This window comes from Scardinius erythrophthalmus (assembly GCF_964197995.2).
Source record: "Scardinius erythrophthalmus genome assembly, chromosome: 13".
Lineage (NCBI taxonomy): Eukaryota > Metazoa > Chordata > Actinopteri > Cypriniformes > Leuciscidae > Scardinius > Scardinius erythrophthalmus.
In genome coordinates, this window is record NC_138233.1 from 6,549,830 (window position 1) to 6,564,549 (window position 14,720).

The window sequence follows — 14,720 nt, forward strand, 5'->3', positions numbered from 1 at the left end:
TTGCGCTCCCTGAAATCAAGCGTCAAACTACGTTGCCTAATATGATTTTAATCCTCCTTGACCTTAAAAAAACAGCAGGTTCTTGGTTTTGATGAAGTAATACACGAGACCCCATCGTTTCTGAGTCAGAGGAGACGCAGATGATCCTCCATATGTAGGTGTCTGATATCCAAAGAGTTTTGAAAAAATGTAAATACCAAAAAGCTTCTGCAAAAATACCATAGTTTGGGGGTAAGGCAAGCATCACTATATGAACAAAATGTGCTAGGGACAAGTTAAGTACATTGTTTAGTTTAGAGTATGACAAATTATATTAATTTAAATTTAGAATTATATATTTAAATTGTAATAATATACATTAGCAGTTTGCAATAATTGCTGTTTTTGAAAGAAGTCTCTTCTGCTCACCCAGGCTGCATTTGTTCAACCAAAAACGCAGTAAAAATAGTAATATTGTGAAACATTATTACAATTTAAAGAACTGTTTTCAATTTGAATATAGCCTATTTTAAAATGTCATTTATTCCTGTGATCAAAGCTGAATTTTCAGCATCATTACTCCAGTCTTCAGTGTCACATTATCATTCAGTAATCATTCTAATATGATGATTTGGTTTATTTACAAATATTATTGGTTATAACTTATTATAGTTTTAAATCACTAGGACCACCTCCACTAGCATAACTATTTTTAGTGGAAACTGTGGTTACCATGGTAATTTTAGTTATGGATGATCTCTGTCGACCCCCAGTGTCTCTGAGACGTCGTTGCAGTATTTGAGCCTTGCGACTTGCCGTAGTTTAAACATTAATCACATGTATGAGTTGTCAGGAAGAAGAAACAAAAGCGGTTTTTAGGCCAGATCAGAGAATACCATTCATGGGCGATGAATGATGTCGCTGCGCGAGCGAAGTGCTCGCAGGTGACTCACCTGTGCGAACCGGCCGCGTGCACGCGCTAACACGAGTCATGCAGAATACAGTCCTCGTAGCCGGAGCAATGTGTAAAGAAGCAGGATACGGATCAGGAATGGAAGAGTAACGTTAGCTGATACATACACCTGATCCGTGTATGCCATGGGGAACTGCTGGGCTCAATGTTTTGGGCTCTTTAGAAGGGAAGCAAACAGGATACAAAGAGGAGGAGGGTGAGTCAGTCATGGGCTTGTTATTTCATATGAAGTTGCACCAGCTGTGATCTTTGGCAGCATGACTCGCCTGTTGTCAGGTGCATTGCATTGAACACTCGTATAGCCGGTGAACAGTGGAAAATCTCTGGATCTTTTTTAAAGGAATGTTCTAAGAGATATCAATGCAGCTTAACTGTTACATTAAATACGCAGAGTTTAGGTTGAAAGCAACTGATATTAATCCCATTAGCAATGTTCATTTCGCGAACGAATCGTTCCTTTTAAATGATTCACCTGAACCGATTCGCATCGAGTTTGTAATTCACTTCACGGTTCCGGACAATAGTTGACATATGTTATTTATGTTTTGATAAGGGGTGTAATTAATTAATTATAATATTTAGTGAATACATTATAAAATGCGCCACACTCGCATTTCTGTTTTACACTTTTAAGCAATGATTCGAATCTGTTCTCCGATGGAACCGACTCGCTTGAATGACTCGGACTCATCAACGCTACTCTAGTTTCCGCATTAGTTGAGGTCTGATCTCAGGACCCCGCCCAGAGTCCTCTTGTGAATCCGCCCTAGGACATCAGCTTTGGGCCATTCGCCATTGTGTGTAATTTAGCTATATCTGAATTTATTTGTTGGATCTAAACTAGTACCAGGCATGTTTTATACTCACTATTTTTTATACTATGTTGTCTGTTAAGTCTTAGATTATTACTATTTTCTCTACTATTTAAGTCTCCATTTGCTGTTTTGCAGAATAGAATCTCAGATTTTTTTAATCGCAAGTGATGATCTTGGACAATGCTGTTACTTAAATAATTTTATATATAAAATATTTTAATATGCTCTGCCAGGAGGAAGTGAATGTTTGCTCACATAAAACCAGCCTGACCCGATGATTTGTTTTTTTTTTTTTTTTTTTTTTTTGGCCAATAGGTCTAAGTACTTCAAAAGTACCACAGCTGGGGAACACTATACCATTGAGGTACAGTTATCATAATTTATAAAAAAAAAAAAAAAACAGATATAAATACATTCTCATCGCTGTGCAGTTTGAGTGACATCCATGCGTTCTGTTACAGTTTGAGAACCTTGTGGAGAGTGATGAGGTGAGGACACTTGCAGAAACACACTCAACTTCTTATAATATTCCTCCTTTGCTTAGATGTAAACACTTTTGCCTTCTTTTCCAGGGTGAGAGCTCGCAAAGCTGCCCCAGGTATGGTTTTATTTAATCTGGACTCTTTTGGATTTTACTTTTATTTACCTGGATACATACAGTGCACTCAAGTAAACCGGTATGCACTATAGAGCAATAGTTCTTGTTTCCTTGCATTTATTTTCAAGATCATCCATTGTCTTTTTCAGTTTGGCTATAAAGGTCACACAAAATGATATTGAAATTTCTTTTAACAATTAAATAAAGCACATAATTAGTGAGATTACCATCGTCATACTTTGTATGTTGTTGTTCCAGCCACGACGTAACAGAAATAAAAAACGTTTCTAAAAGCTAATTTTCTGTCGTGTGTTGCCATTGCTGCTGATTAGGGCAACAAGTCTGATTAACAAGGAAAAGATACATATCATATGTGGATAGGACACGGTGTAATTAAATTTTAAGACTTTGATTTAAATGGTTAGTTCACCCAAAAAATGAAAATTCTGTCAGTAATTACTCACCCTAATGTTGTTCCAACCCCGTAAGACTTTCGTTCATCTTCGGAACACAAATTAAAATATTTTTGATTAAATCTGAGTGCTAGATCACTCCTCCTGCAGGCTTATGGACACTATAACTTGCTGGCCCAGAAAATGAATTAAAGACATTGTTAATATAGTCCAAGTGACTCCAGTGGCTCAATCTTAAGCTTATAAAGCGACGAGAATACTTTTTGTGCGCAAAAACAAACAAAAATAACGACTTTATTCCACTTTTCATTTCCTTCTCTCTGGACCTCGAGTTTTTTTTACGTAGTGTAATAGCGTAGCGCATCTGTGTTTCACGCTCTATGGTTTCACGTCACCACGTATCACACATGACCAGAGTCGCCCAATAGTGAGCCTACGTGGTGACGTGAAACACAGACGCGCTACGCTTAAACACTATGTAAAAAGACTCGAGGTCCATAGAGAAGAAAATGAAAAGTGGAATAAAGTTGTTATTTTTGTTTGTTTTTGCGCACAAAAAGTATTCTCGTCGCTTTATAAACTTAAGATTGAGCCACTGTAGTCACTTGGACTATATTAACAATGTCTTTAATACATTTTCTGGGCCAGCAAGTTATAGTGTCCATAAGCCTGCAGGAGGAGTGATCCAGCTCTCAGATTTCATCAAAAATATCTTAATTTGTGTTCCAAAGATGAACGAAAGTCTTACGCGGTTGGAACAACATGAGGGTGAGTAATTACTGACAGAATTTTCATTTTTGGGTGAACTAACCCTTTAAGACAGTGACATGGACAACTGTTTATGGATATTATGATGGATATTGTGCACACAAAGTGCAAGACCGATTTCTAATATATTGATTTCATATTTGTCTGTCTCTAAAAGTCACTTAAAGAAACTATATAGATGGTCAGACTGTCTTTTCCTATCTACATGGTTGGCTCTTGGCTTAGATAGGCTGTAAAATTGACCAGATCGTCTAGACCAGTTAAGGAGGACTGGAATGAGTCACATTCCTCTCAGATCAGTGCATCACATGGCATGAGGTCACACAGATTTTGATTGGCTGAGGGAGACTTTGAACTCTGCTCTCTCTTCTGTCATTGGTCCAGACCCATCAGCGAGGAGGAGATCGGCCACTTGAAAGAGCAACGCTACACTGCCATCTCAGACCAACAGGCGCTGATCGACAAAAAGCTGAAGGCAGAGGTACGGGAGGTCACATCCGTACCTCCATCATCACATGTGCCCTGATGAAACGTTCACAATAAGACCAGACAAGAACAAGAAACTTGTTTATAGTGTAAACAAGATCAATTTAAAAAAAACTTAATGGTCAAGGTCAAAAGTAGTTGCCTTTAAGTTAGAGCTTACATTGAGTTTATGGTTTCATTTGTTGTTTTCCATTGCTTTGGTTTTCACCCCTGCTTTTATTTCTGAGTTTAGTTAACCTTCCCTTCCTGTTGTGATTTTTGCCCAGTTAGTGGCAGAAGAGGAGAAGTTAAGGCTAGAAGAGGAGGCTGCTTTTGCAGCCCAGCGCGAGGCAGCGCGGCTCGCTAAGGAACGAAAGCTAAAGGAGGTGAGGCGTTCGCACTGAGCACGCCCAGCCCTTCTCTTAACCCCGCCCACTTACCTTCAGCCACACCCTTCTCATTTGACATGCCTTCAGTTCTAATTTATAAGTAAAAATTCTGATTTGAACAGGAAAAAAATTGCTTGAGTTTGTAAGTTATGCATTGTTTATCATATATTTGTTGAAATTATTCATCTTTGAAACATTTATAGATTGTGATACGCAATGAATAGCCGAGATCGAGGACTTATAAACAGGATTGAAGGCTCTTAATGTTGGTCCAGCATCAAATATCGATCAACGTCTTGTGAATAAACTCAGCACTTAATGCTGATAAAAACCAAATCGATCTGCTTCCAAGAAAACCTTCTCCACCTAAAACTAACTATCCTAAACTACATGTCTCTCATTTCCTCCTGTTTTTATTAGCATTTGTCTTCTTAATTTGCCCTCATGTCTTCTGTTCATTTTTATTTTCTCTAATTTTCCTTTCTACCATGATTTGTGTGTTTGACCATCTGCTAATATTACATATGCTGTCTGTTTCCCAGTAGGGCACCAAACTTTGGCACTAACAGTTAGAAATAATTTTAGCCATGTTTTTGTTGCTGTTTTTGAAAATCTGAGCGATACCATAGCACTTGGTGAAATATTAGTGGAAGTGAGTCAGTCGTCATTCTTAAAATGTTCTGTTTTCAGGGAAAGCAGCAGCCACAGAGGACCAAACCCAGGTCAGAATCAGAGAGCAATGACCCTCGGCACAAACCGTAAGTTCAGTCTGCCCTGAAATTAATGCATACGGTATTCAGTGACCCCAAAAAAGTTTTCGAACACTTAGGTTACACTTACAAATGTATGAGTGTCATTGCATTAGACACAAAATATCAAACCAAGTAGCATGTGGAAACAAATGAAGCTGGACTTCTATAGAAATATCTTCCTATTTTTGAGCCATTACATTTGAAAAATATAAAATTAAAAGAAAAAAATATATATAATAAAAACAATTAAAACCTTTACTGAAAATATTAAATATTTCAGTCGTTTACCTTCATGTCATGTGACCATTAGCCATCACCAGAGAAGTGTGAATGTTGTTAAATTATTGAAATATTAAAATCTCAGGGAGAACTTTAAGAAAACATTAAGTTGAGCTGCATTGAGTTCAGCTGACAAAAAAAAACAAAAAAACATTTGGTATCCCTCCATTAAAGTGTGCTAGTGGTGTTTTCTTTTTTTTAATTGTCAGGAGTAGGGTTGGGTATCATTTGAACGTAACAATTCTGATTCCGATTAATATCGATCCCTAATTTCAATCATTCACATTTATTCTAATTCTTATTGCAAAACATTTCATTGGAGCTGAATACCAAGAACAAAAATCAACAGGCTAAAGAACACTTAAACAAGGAACTTTTGCCTATGAGCAAATACAACTACTAGCCTAACTAATATAATTTTCAAGCATTATTAAAGACGAGTGAACACACTAACTAAAAATCAACAAATAAACAAATTAGCAATCACACAAATAAATACACCTGAACATAGATACGATTGAAATTAACGTGAAGTAAAAAAAAAGTGTTTTATATATTTTTTATATTTTATAAAACGTCATCAAATGTTAAATAACACAGCTCTTTATAAATAAAATATACAATACAAATATAGTTACAAAAGTTATTCAGTCAAGAACTGAGTGAATTTTCTTTGTCTTTAGTTGTTTGATTAATGTTATTATAGAGACGGCAGCAAGAATATTAGACTGCTGTCACTTTAAGAGCTGCACGGATCCAATATACTGTTATGCGTTTTCTTTGTCAACTGTTTACATTCACTTAAGACATAACCAACTGTGTGTACGAGAATATTTCGACTTTGTGTATTTGCTCATTCAAGTCCAAAAAGACACGTAAGAGAACTGTTTAGTATCACGCACTATTAAATATAATAGGCGGCTTTCTGTGCGCACATTTTGCAGACAGATGAGGCAACTGTGTGTGTGTGTGTGTGTGTGTTTCCCCAGCAAAGCGTCGGATGGAGAGTTTGAGGTGTACCTGCAGAGTGTGAAGGCTCAATCTGAAGCATTTCGGAGTAACCGTGAGTTCCCATTAACACATTTCAATTAAAAAATCTATTAGAATATATGTATTTAAATGAAAAAAAAGTATTAATCTCTAAATGCTAAAATCTGTATCGACTGTGTCTGTGTGTGAAGGACTCAGCTCTGAGACGAATGTGGTGACTCCGAACACGGAGAGCAGCTGGGACTTCACCAGTAAGACCGACGCCACCTCACTGGACCTGGAGTGGGAGGATGAAGAGGGTGAGTGACTTCACAGAACCGATAACATTTGCGTCCTGCATTCAGAAATCATTTATGAGCACCATACAATCTATGAAGTCAAGTCACAACATGCCAGTTTAAATGTTGCTGTTTTGCAGTTTGATACCGTTTGCTTTAAATGTCACATCCAAGCCAGGTTTTAACTTTGACATTTTCGAGTGTTTTATTGATCTTGGTTAATGGGAATTTTAACATTTACAAATACAAAAATAATCAAAATATGTGTCTTAATGCAGTGTGAACTAACACGAACAAACAATCAACCACTGTATTTTTTTTTTTTAAAGTGCTTCTAGTATGCTTTTTTGGATATTCCCTTCATGCAGTGTGTGATATAGCTGTTTGTGAATGTAAAAGGTCGGCAAAGTTTCACAGTGCACAACAAATAAAGTAATGTCTCCCAAAAGAAAGAACCAATTCTGAACTGCCTGAAACGAGTCATCAGTAATTGCAGTCTTACTTTCTTTTTACATTTTGATGAATGGCAAATTTTGTACAGGGACCTGTATTAACAGAGCAAATAGGGTCCATGTGTCTTTACTGTAATGAATTAATATGTGGCATTACACAGGAATGAACCGAATGGGTCCTGCATGGGAGCGTTCCAAAACGGAGGAGGACATTTTACGGGCGGCGCTTCGTCCTGGCGGGAAACAGCTGGACAGCGGACCCACCTCCACCTCTGAGGACTCCAACGCTCTGGAGTGGGAGAACGACTTTGTCAGCGCACATCCCGAGGACAGTGGCGACCATGGCGACGAGGACTTTGAGGGATTTGTTAATCCAGTACTAGACACGCCCACTGAGGAGGCGGGGCATAAAGCCAGCTCTGACGAACAAGAGAGATAGTCTACAGCAAGAGACCGTGAGACCACAGCGATTTCAAATGCCTCGTTCAAAATCAGTGTGATATGACTGCGGACGGTCAGTTCAACTTAATGTATAAAATGAAATTCATAATTCTCAGTGTGAGAGAAATGACAAGAAACAGAAAATGCTTTATATGATTTGTACTGTCATTGGGTGAATATCATGAAAATTGTCAATTTATCCCCAAAAGTATTATATATTTTCATTATTTTGAATATCTTTAAAATACTGTAATACAAGAATTTCTAACTTTTAAATCAGCACAAATGAGAGTCGATACAATACATGCAGCCATGATGTATATATATTCTCAATTTAAATGTGGCTATTTTTTGCATTATGGTAATGAGAACTGGGTTGGAAATATGCTCAGTGGTCACAATGCAAAAAAAATCGTTATGGATCTAACAGAATGCTTCATTTTCTTTATACAAATTATAATTCTGTTTGGGATGAATAATGATGACCTGGACATGTTCGTGACAGTTTTCATGAGATTTACACCATTAGGTCACAGATTGATTAGGATTTGCGTTCCAGGGGTAAATTTGCTCCGGTTTTTAATTATTAGATGCATCTGTAATTTATTTGTATTCGTTTCATTTTTATAACTGGGTGAGGAATGTTTTCTTTCGGCCTTATTTCAGGCGTTTACATTACAGGACTGAATCAAGTGCAATTTTAGAAGAAGAGGGAAGCTTCTCGAAAGCCACAGATGTTTTCCAGAACCGTCATAACTTTTCTTTTGCATGGTTAATATAAGTCATATCAGACATGATAACAGGGAAAATGACTGTCAGGGAATGTGGCCCCTGGGATGATGCATATGAGACACTGGAGAGTTTTAAGGAAAAGACCTTTAGGCTAAAATGCATTGGAACACATTTAAGTTAAGTCCATAAGTGCTTTTAAAATAGTCACTGTTTATCTGTCTGTCTGCGTCTGGGTCAAAGGGTTTGTTGTCGACACTTTTTGGAAACCGTTAGTGTAAACAGCCAGTTCTTTAAACTCTGTATTTCTGAACAAAATGGATCAGAAAGAGGGAAAATACATGGTGTAATATGGATCGTCATATTCTACCTCTGGTTTTGATAATCCTGACATTGAATGAATTCATGCTGTCTTACTGTATCTAAAAATGGTCAATGATTTGATGTGTATATCTTTCCGAAACATGCAAGTTGTTTCACAGTGAAATCGGAAAAAAATATTATTTTGCATAAAGAAAATAAGGCATGTTTTAGGAAAATTGTTTCTGACATTGACACAATTTTCATAAATGCTTATTACCATATTAAAACATTCTCTTTCCTGTGATGTGAAAAAGTCAAAATCGCAATGGCCTAAACATATGCTTATATTTTCTTTACGGTATGGTATTATCTTTGTTTTTCCATTTAATTATGGGGTGAAATATGATCCGAACATGTTTTTGTGACCCTATAGATGCCATATTGAATTTAATGCGTATGAAAATGAGGCTGTGAGGGATAATGTCTTTACATTGTATAAAGGTCCTAGATAACATGATTTTCACAACCTTTTAAAACTGTTTTATGGAGTTTTTGTCTACTGAAAGTTTTTCTCAGAAAGACGTTTCGTCAACTGAACAATCAGACTGTTGTTAAACACAGCCTCGTTTTCACTCCTGTCAAAAATTAAAGATGCCGTCTAACCTGACTAAGGTCAATAGCGGAACATCAAGGAACTAACGGTATTAGCATAATGAATGAAAGAGGGGTCATCAAATTGTCAGGAATTATTTTTACACATGAATTTGACTCATCTTGGGGTTTTTTCTGTCTGCCATAATGAACAACCTCTTCCATTGACCCCCATATTTCCCTCAAATTCAACCCTAATGCTTTAAATGTTGTCATGAATTCTGATCTGTAATATGGATTGTAAAGCAGACACTAAAGGCCTTTAAGAGTAGTGGAGACTTGAGTCTGTAATCTAGTTGTAGATCTCTGAGGACTGATGTGTAAAACATCAGCGCACACAAGAGCTTCTGTACAGCACAATCATGTCACGGTATTTTCTTATTCGACCAGCACACCTCAAAAGAGATGTATTCATGTCATCAGAATGTGAAGTATGTGTGATCAATGCAGTGTTTGTTTTTGTTTGATTATTATTTTTTCTCCTCCTTTTGAGTCTGTTGACCATGTAAACTCATCCTGTTTGAAGAGTTTGGGCGCATATGCAAAGATAAATGAATGTTTGTCCATCAGTCAGAATTAAATGGGCCCAGGTGACTGTAAATAATGTGTAGCTGATGTGTGAAATTATGACATTTGAAAATACAGCTGTGTTTATGGAGGCATATTTATGTAAATGACTACAAGGTTAGCAGCTTTAACTGATTCGCTAACGGAAACACTGTTACCAGGCCTTATTTTGCATTATGACAAGTGCGTATATTGAAATAATAATAGCGGTTCTCGATTTAAGGATAATAAAATATGCTGAACATTCCAAGAAAGGCTCTGGACTCACATTTCCAATGCGCCTCCCAACTCTTCAACAGAGCTTAAACTGTTGCACAATTACATTTGTTGATACAGTATGTTTCCTTGTGTTGGAGGAACATCATTTTTTTTTTTTTACTACAATTCTGGGTGTTTGTGAAGGACCTGTCATATTTCAGATAAACTGAACGTAATTACAGTTTTTATTATCTAATCGACAGAACATATTCGGGTTAGATTTGACTGCTAATAAACAAGTAATATTACATCTGTCTGTTTGCATTTCTATGAGGGGAAATTAATTGGATGTTACATGTTGGTCTGTTTCCATTGGGGACACAGAGTATATGGTATTTTATTTTATTTTTCTCAGTTTTCTTATGTATTTTTTCTTAGTTAAAAGTGGTATTTTAATTTCCTTTTAATCTCACACCTTTTCTGTTTCTGTCCTTATTCTGGTTATATATATATATATATATATATATATATATATATATATATATATATATATATATATATATATATATATATATATATATTTATTATTATTATTATTATTATTATTATTAGATCAGGCTTCTTTTCAGGCTCTCTGGTATGTTGAAAACTCTTTTAACAAAGTAGTTTCTTTCAGTCATTTTTGGAGTTTTTCCTCCACATTTTCTCCATATACTTCTTATTAATTTGCCCTAAGTACTTATCTGTATGAATTTTCATGCATTAATCGCTTTTTATTGCCAACGTGTGAACGAAACTTAAAAAACGAGACCTTCCCCGACTTCCTAGGTTGTCTGTGAAAGTATGTACAGTAGACCGAATGTATGTGAAGCACTCGGCTGGGACGTTTTTGCCGGGGAAATCAAAAGGATGTGACGTCTACGCACGCACGCTCCGGAGATCCTCTCTTCCGTTCAAAGAAACATGAAATGGATAACGCCAGAGAATGTCTAATATCTGATAACGTTGAAAAAGAGCCATTCTGTACTATAATGTCAATGTGGCATGCAAAGAAAATGGATTAATTCAAACCATAGTCTCACAATATAGTCCCAAATATAGCCTAGGCTACTTTATAATTAAACTATCATAACCGCACCATTTTAATGACCTCATCTGTAGACATGATGCCGGTGAAATGCAGAACTGGTGCAAACATCTCCACATTGCAATGATCGCATGTTTTCTTAACTGCCGCTTTCCCACCGCTGTCATTTTTGTTGTGTGTTTATTTTGTTATTGAGAGGAAAACGCGCAGCACATTTGTTGGCTACATATTCATCTAAATGTCGGGATGTTTGTTAAACTAGTCTATCTGACCTATGCAAATGTAATTTCTTTTTTTTCCTTCTAGCAAAGAACAAAAAAGGCCTTGAATCACGTTCAGTCTCTCTTGTGTACAATGGAGTATTACGACGTGTGCACGAGCAATAAGTTGTTGGCTGCAGTTCACTTAACGGCCACCACTGTCGCTAATAACAAGGAATTTCTTTTACTGTCTATGGGAATTTCACATAGTTCTCTTTAAACAAAGTCCCTGCTGTTCTCTCATGGCTGTTTTGATTTAATCCTTTTTATAGAGTAAGGGTAGAAACCACAATGATAATCTGTGATTCAAAAATTAATTTATACTTGTATTACATAATTTGAAAAATGTGAAACAAATTAAATGTTTAAGATTCTGCTATATGTCTAGGTTACTACTAAAATAAAATAAAAACTTTGTAATAGCCTGCCACATTAAATCATATTACATTTCAATAGCTATTAAACTTCTCATGTTAAACAGCTTTTTTATTTCAAGAAACCAAATTTTTAAATTAAATATTAAAAAATCTAAATATCTAAATATATTTTTGTTTAAATATCTAACATATTTAAAATAATAATAATAATAATAATAATAATATATATATATATATATATATATATATATATATATATATATATATATATATATATATATATATATATATATATATATATATATATATACAGTACCAGTCAAAAGTTTGGAAACATTACTATTTTTAATGTTTTTGAAAGAAGTCTCTTATGCTCATCAAGCCTGCAGTTAAAAAAACACACAAAAAATACAGTAATATTATGAAATTTTGTTACAATTTAAAATAATGGTTCTCTTTTTTAATATATTTTAAAATGTAATATATTTTTGTGATGCAAAGCTAAATTTTCATCAGCAAGTACTCCAGTCTTTGGTGTCTTATGATCCTTCAGAAATCATTCTAATATGATGATTTGATACTCAGTTATTATCAATGATGGAAACAGTTGTGCTGTTTAATATATTTTTTTGGAATACTTTTTTCAGGATTTCAGTAGTGTAATTGTTACAAAATATTTCTATTCTAAATAAATACAGTTCTTTTTAACTTTTTATTCATCAAATAATCCTAAAAAAAGTATCTCAGGTTATAAAAAAAATATTAAGCAGCACAACTGTTTCCAACATTGATCATAAATCAGCATATTAGAATGATTTCTGAAGGATCATAATACACCAAAGACTGGAGTACTTGCTGATGAAAATTCAGCTTTGCATCACAAAATAAATTACATTTTAAAGTATATTAAAAAAGAGAACCATTATTTTAAATTGTAATAATATTTCATAATATTACTGTTTTTTTGTTGTTGTTTTTTTTACTGCAGGCTTGATGAGCATAAGAGACTTCTTTCAAAAACATTAAAAATAGTAATGTTTCCAAACTTTTGACTGGTACTGTATATATATATATATATAGGCTATATGTATTTCCTGAGGAACATATTTTGCAACATAATTACGTATTTTGACCATGCATGGATTTCTTTTATAATATGATAAATATAACTTTCAGACTGAGGCAAAATGTCAATGATCTGAACAGAAACAATTTTACAGTGAGGGCGCTACACAGACTGTAATGACACAAACTAAACTGCAGGTGGCGGCGTTGTTTCATAAATCAAATCAATGAATCAAACACACGCGCAGGACCGCCAATAGCTCCGGACATCCATTGAGTTTAAATATCTTTATATGGTATAAAGCTAATGAATAATAATACATAATAAAATGTTCAGACATGCTTCGATTACAGTTTCTAATTTAGTGTAAATCAGTAAAAGGCAGTTTACTCTGCATGCTTTTGAGGGTCATCGATTGGAGGTCATACTGATTACTCTTTTCAAGCACAATGATACAGGGATTTTGCCTCTATCACAAGATGAAAGAATCAGCCCAAGGGAAAGAGCCTTGAGGTAAAAATAAATTGCTCTTTCTCTCTCCTGTCTCCAGCTCCAGCAACACACGCTCAGAAGGGAAACCAAAATGAAGATATATGATATGACACACACGCACACACACATGCGCGCACACACACACAGAGAGACAGAGAGAGAGAGAGAGAGACTAACTGCCATTAATGCTCTTATCTATCAATAGAGTCATTGTGGTCAGATGAAATGAAACCGATGTCAGATTCAATAGCATAGGCCTAACTGATATTTTATGATCTGTTATTTATTTCATCCGAATGAAAGTGTACAGCCTCAGATCAGTGCTCGGGGAAGGGAAACATACTGGTAGCGATAAAAAAATGTGTTACGCTTTCTAATTTCCTGCTGTTGAAAATGATTTAACAGTGATGTAAAGAAACTAAGGCACTTGAATGAGGGCATATGTCTTGCTTATGGTGACTTTTAGGCATGTACTATTATTGAAGACCACAAATAATTAAAGTTAAAGTTCACTCAAAAATTCTGCAATTCTGTCATCATTTACTCACCCTTTTGTCATTCTAAACCCACTTTTTCATCAGCGTTCATGAAAGATGTGAAGCAAAAGATATGTGGCGAAGCGCAGTACAACCTAAATTTTTGGTTTAACAAGCACATTTTTTTTTTTCTAGTGACTATTGCAGCTTTCATGCCAATTTTAACTGTGGGCAAGATACAATTCCCCAACTAAAGAAAGTTTCAGTGTTTTGTATTCGACAGCCATTGCTACGGTCAATTTCTAGTGACACATTATAGTAGTCTATGCATAAGCCACATAATGCTGACAGAATAGTGCACTCACCGATAGCATCAGCCTGCCAACAACAGCAGTTATGGATTTTAAGATTTAGATCATATCTGTTTAATAGATAGCTTGGAAACACACAAGAGATTTAGTCAAATGATAATAGAGATTATATTTCTATTGTCATTGTTCATCAATGACGGTGAATAGCAGTGACTGTTCAAGGATGGAATGTTAACTCTGACGTGATGAAAAGGTTTAGCTGACAAATCTATCATTATAATCATCATCATCATCATCATCATCCAGGTCGGTGGAATCCAACTTTTGAATGTACCGTTCAATGACCCCGTTTACACATGTATTGGCGTTGTCCACTTGTGATCTGATCGACCAAAACACATCTTAATACCAGGTGTAAACAGGGCCTCTGTGAGGCCTTCCCTTTATTTATCACTCAGGCAGTCAGGCTTCATACTTGTTTATTTGAGAATCAAAGGAAGATGTTTTAAACTGGATCTTGAAGGTCTAGTGCATTCAGGCCCAGTAGGCTATTCTTGCCTCAGCCCTTTTTAAACATTAATCACTATTGATAATGAATTTATGTTCCTCAA

General features: G+C 35.4%; 1 protein-coding gene across 1 annotated transcript; it reads left to right on the forward strand.

Moving 5' to 3' along the window:
- The first annotated feature begins 814 nt into the window (after nt 1-814).
- Nucleotides 815-10,348, forward strand: ap1ar (adaptor related protein complex 1 associated regulatory protein). Its single transcript, XM_081383542.1, has 10 exons — nt 815-1,148; nt 2,083-2,131; nt 2,229-2,255; nt 2,340-2,365; nt 3,931-4,027; nt 4,299-4,397; nt 5,091-5,158; nt 6,421-6,494; nt 6,613-6,720; nt 7,313-10,348. Exons 1-10 carry the CDS (start codon nt 1,078-1,080, stop codon nt 7,588-7,590), a joined length of 897 nt encoding a protein of 298 aa, XP_081239668.1. The 5' UTR covers nt 815-1,077; the 3' UTR covers nt 7,591-10,348.
- The last annotated feature ends 4,372 nt before the right edge of the window (nt 10,349-14,720 follow it).